This window comes from Macrobrachium nipponense, chromosome 22 (genome assembly GCF_015104395.2).
Source record: "Macrobrachium nipponense isolate FS-2020 chromosome 22, ASM1510439v2, whole genome shotgun sequence".
NCBI lineage: Eukaryota > Metazoa > Arthropoda > Malacostraca > Decapoda > Palaemonidae > Macrobrachium > Macrobrachium nipponense.
In genome coordinates this window covers 24,792,667-24,797,666 of record NC_087213.1, presented here as the reverse complement: position 1 = coordinate 24,797,666, position 5,000 = coordinate 24,792,667, and the positions used below count along the sequence as shown (strand labels likewise).

Genomic DNA, 5,000 nt, shown 5'->3' with positions numbered 1-5,000 from the left:
TTTTTGCCTTTCCTGCCCCTTGGGTTTCATCTTGGCTGAAGTATGAGGAAAAATACGAGACTTTGCTCACCTGATATGAGAGTTCGTACTTTTTAGTGTTCAGGCAGCAACAACAATTTGCTTGTTTTACTCTGTTGTTTCTGTACGCACAAAGAATGTTGCTGTTCTTCATGTAACTATTTATTTATGTAAACAGAGGGAATATTGCTGTTCTTCATTTAACCATATTTATTTATGCAAATATATTCCTCTATCAGCTTGGTTTTTTACGTTGTCGTTTCTGTAAACACAGAGAATGTTGCTGTTCCGCATGCAAAGGTATTTATTCATGTAACTTTTTTTATTTTTTTATTTGTCCCTTTGTTGTTTCTGTAGACATTTTTTTTTCTCATTGTTGTTTATTTTCCCACTGTTACTTCTGTAGATATTTTTTCATTTAATTTTTTCCATTGTTGTTTCTCTAGACATTTCTTTCAAATGTTGTTGCTGTAGACTTTTCTTTTTATTTTCCCATTGTTATTTCTGTAGACATTTTTTCATTTTATTTTTCCCATTGTTGCTTCTGTAGACATTTTTCTTTCCAATGTTTCTTTAGAAATTTTTTCCCATTGTTGTCTTTGTAGGAATTTTTCCCCCATTGTTGTCTCTTTAGACATCAAGAATGCTGCTGTTCTTCGTGGAACTCTGTTTGATTAGCTTTCCGAATTCATAATCTCGTCCGTGCTGGAAGATGATGTTGACATGCAGTAAATACTTTCACTTGAAAGTCACATAAAACAAGGGTGCAACAAATATTACACAGGAGAAACATCTAGCTGTGCAATTTAATTGAATCCTGAATTTTTACTGGGATTTGCTCTTCAGTATGTTATCTCTTTCAACCTTCTCCAAATGGCAGACAAATAGGAACAATCAATGGAGAGGTGATGAGGTAAGAACATCAAGCGAAAATGAGTAGATAGGTCAGGTGGCAAATAAATAAATAGCATAAACATTAGGCAGCATCCGTAATAAAAACGTATTAAGTTTACTTGTGTTCGTGTCTATGACATCAAAATCAGCTGATAACTGATTCTTCATTGAAAGAATATTCTTTTGATAGTCCCCTTATCTGACAGCTTTCTAAAATACTCATTAACTTCAAAGTAATTGATTTATGGAGACTCAGCAATTACATGAAAGAAAACGTGCGTGATCATCAAAAAAGAAAAAAAAAAATCTCCGATAGATAAATAAAAGATATTTTGAAATCTTTCATCCTCAGATTCTCTAATAATATTGCTTCTTTTCTACTTTTCACTACTGTTTCACGTTCATGAATTTACGCACTATTTCTAAAATAAATAAATAAATAAAACTACAAAATGAAGTGCAATTTACAGTTGCGTCAAACGTAATACAACATGAAAACAACATATTTCATTTTACCATCTGTCTTAATATTTTCCTCTTTTTTCAGATTTGCCCCGAGGTGAAAGTCGAGGTCTAAGACAACCTCGTACTTCCGGAGAGAGGAAATTGTTCCTCCAGCTTCAGTGACTTTGAAGATGGATATATCGTTTAAACAGAGAATTTTCCAAATTGTGTGAAACAGCCGCATTTATCTTGATGGAAAAATGTAAAAAAAAAATAAGCAGTCTTAAAATGTCATTCATCTTCAAAACGAAATTCTCGCGTTAGAGAGCCCGGACGCAACGCTTCGTGAAGTGGGAATTAAAATATATGAATCATATTCAGTTCTGGCCCTTAATCATAATTTGAAGAACCATGTTAGACCAAAGCGCCTCTGACGCAAGAAAAGAACTCAATGGAAATTCGACCTTGAGGGTGGTAAGACTTTCTTGCTCGCAAAAGGGCAATGTTGAGACGTGCTCCTCACCCAGAGGGAATCCTCTTACAAGATACTGGCTCGGGGTCTTAACGCTGATTCTCTGTAACATGATTTTCACAGGTAAGACAACTAGAATTTTTTTACAGGTAAGACAACTAGGATATTTTTTTTACAGGGAAGACAACTAGGTATTTTTTTTTACAGGTAAGACAACTAGGACATTTTTTACAGGTAAGACAACTAGGATTTTTTTTTGTCACCTGACTGGCATACATTGAACAGGTTGTTGAAGAATCCTCAGAGACATTATGTACAGCAATTTACTAAAGTACTGGTATCGAGACAAGAATGTTTCACACGAGGAGTTCTTTTTCACCTTTACTAAAAGCTGCTTTAACTTCTCCACAAAATTTTGAAGTATACAAGGAACAGTCTTTAACATGAGAATCGTATTAAGAGTTCAGGCTTGAGCATAACGTTCCAATGATCCGGTGAGCACAAATCAGCCATCTTTTCATTAATTATTAAACGCTTTTTCATCCTAAAATGTGTACGTTGTGAAGATTTCATTTTTTTTCTTAATGAACCACGATACTCTTTTGGCAGAATGATTGTTTCAAAATTAATTGTTTGACGTGAAGTCAGCAGTAAATTTCACGGTATCACCTTTATTACAGGAATCCGAGCTAATTTTGCGTCATTTATGACCCCTCTCACAATTCATCTAAAAAAAATTCATCACCAATGATCTCTTCACTGTTTCTAAATATGCCTCTTCATATGAATCCGCTTGGCTTTGCGAATACTGGATTATGAGTTATTTCCCTGGTAAAGTGATTTCGATATCGAGGCATACTTGTGGTACAAACTTAACAATCAACCATCATGGAGATGGGAGACCTTGACTTGAATTCGACTGCAATATGTCAAGCAACAGTCAAAACCTACTTGATCGCTCTTGGTATACCTGAATGGATATAAATTGACGGTCTATCTTATTTTCAAAATCGTATAATAGTCTGGACGTTTCGGCACTTACCTATTTCTATTATCATCAGTAAGCAAACATAGAGTTAGTGTATTATCTGAGATTTGTGGGTAAATATACGGACACGACATCATACACTTCACTAAGTTATGGGTCAAATTTACCAAATGTGCTAAATATTACACAATTCATAACCATACCAGAAAGTATGACGAAACGTCATTGATTATTTTTTCATTTAATGGTGCACTATTCCAGTACCATTCAATATTTAGTGCTGATCAAGATTCCTGGTCATTTCGCGACTAAAGTATGAGCATAGATTTTCCTGCACTGGATATCTCCACCCTCATAATCCACGCTTGATATCGTAAAATAAAACACAAGATAAATATTGGAAATAAGTAAAATGTCTCTCTCTTTTTTTCTACATAAGATAATACTTGGATAAAAGACTTCCGTGCAGGCTACGCATGTGAGACTAAAGTCCACGAATAGGGTACGTTTATTGTCTTGCTTTTCAGGATCATGCAAGACGTGGGGAACTGGTGGTGCAACCTCGCTAAAGTCGCAGGTTTACGTTGAGGAATGAATAAATATAGAGCCATTTATCATATATAAGTCAGTTAATCCTATTCCGAGTTACTGTCCTTGGACAATGGACACATGAGCTTCACGCCACAAAAGATTAGCAGTTAGAGCAGACTGAAGAGTGAAAGAGAGGTGTTTTATGAACCTCAGAGTGTGAGGAAAGACATATTTTGGGCAATGCACAATAAGCTGTGGGCAATGAATGTGCAACATATCGTGCCCCATGCAAGCAATTTATCTGAGAAAAAAAATAATTCGATTTTTAGTAATAATACTTTCGGTCTTATATTTCATATATGAGTATGTCTTGTGATTACGTCGGGCTGTGATGATTCAGCCCTTGTACCTAAGTTCTTATTTATGAGTACAGATATCCAATCAAGTATAGGTAATTCAATATAAAAATTCGTCCCTATCCCATTCAATGCCTATAAGAGTTTGAAATTTTTTTCAAATAATATGTTTAAAAAGCAATTTATTCTTAATTAAAAAGTCTTTTTTCTCTGAATTTTTCAAAGAAAGTCACAATTCGTACTTAGTTTCCCACACACACACACACACACACACACACACACACACACACACACACACACACATATATATATATATATATATATATATATATATATGTTTATATATGCAGTAGAATCTACTGGTCATTTTTAATAAATACATATGAAATTGTAATAGCCACAATGTCTCTTAAACTTCTCAAAGAATTTGTGAAGTTAAGAGGGCATTGTGGCTATTACAATTCCGTCTATAAATAAATAAGTAAATAAATAAATTATAAATAAATATATATATATATATATATATATATATATATTTATACATGTATACTACATGTATGTGCATATGTATGGAGAGAGAGAGAAGAGAGAGAGAGAGAGAGACGAGAGAGAGAGAGAGAGAGAGAGAGAGAGAGACGAGAGATAATTTGGCTAACCTTGGCAGTGTTTAAGCCCGGCTTAACATCCAGGGTATTAAGCCAAATGTTTGATTTACACATTCCAGAAAACCATTCCTGCGATCGTAGAGAAACGTAAACAGGAATGACAATGGGGGCCAACTTTAATGCTTCCAGATTTACCTGTCCTTTACCTGGATGCGTCCAAAGCCCGTGGGGCGTGGAAATGAATGCTAGGAATGGATTACGAGAAAATGGGTGATATTCCAGGCGGAAGTCATTCCATCGACCAAAGAGAGTCGAACCAGCCTCGGATCGGATTTTAAGAACTTTTCGTTATTTTGAGGACGAATTAATAATAATAATAATAATAATAATAATAATAATAATAATAATAATAATAATAATAACCTGGAAAAACTAGATGCTCAAGCAGCTCCATATGTCATGCAGAAGAGTGTGCTCCTAGAAACAGCGCACACATTGAGAAAAGTGATGGACTCCTCAGGAGGCAGGATGCAACCTGGAACCCCACACTATAAAAACCACCCAGTCGAATAGGATGACTGAGATAGACCAAAATAATAATAATAATAATAATAATAATAATAATAATAATAATAATAATAACTAGAGGAGACAAATACCATCCCCCACCAACAGAAAGGCTGCAGAAGGAA

General features: G+C 34.7%; 1 protein-coding gene across 2 annotated transcripts in view; it reads left to right on the top strand.

Annotated features, from left to right (window-relative positions):
- LOC135198550 (hemicentin-2-like) overlaps nt 1–5,000 on the top strand; it is a 38,068-nt gene that overhangs the window by 15,496 nt on the left and 17,572 nt on the right. For both annotated transcript variants that reach the window (XM_064226238.1, XM_064226237.1), the window contains exon 2: nt 1,460–1,951. In XM_064226238.1, coding sequence (XP_064082308.1) covers nt 1,768–1,951 — 184 coding nt within the window. In that variant the 5' untranslated portion in view covers nt 1,460–1,767. The remainder of the gene's footprint in view (nt 1–1,459; nt 1,952–5,000) is intronic.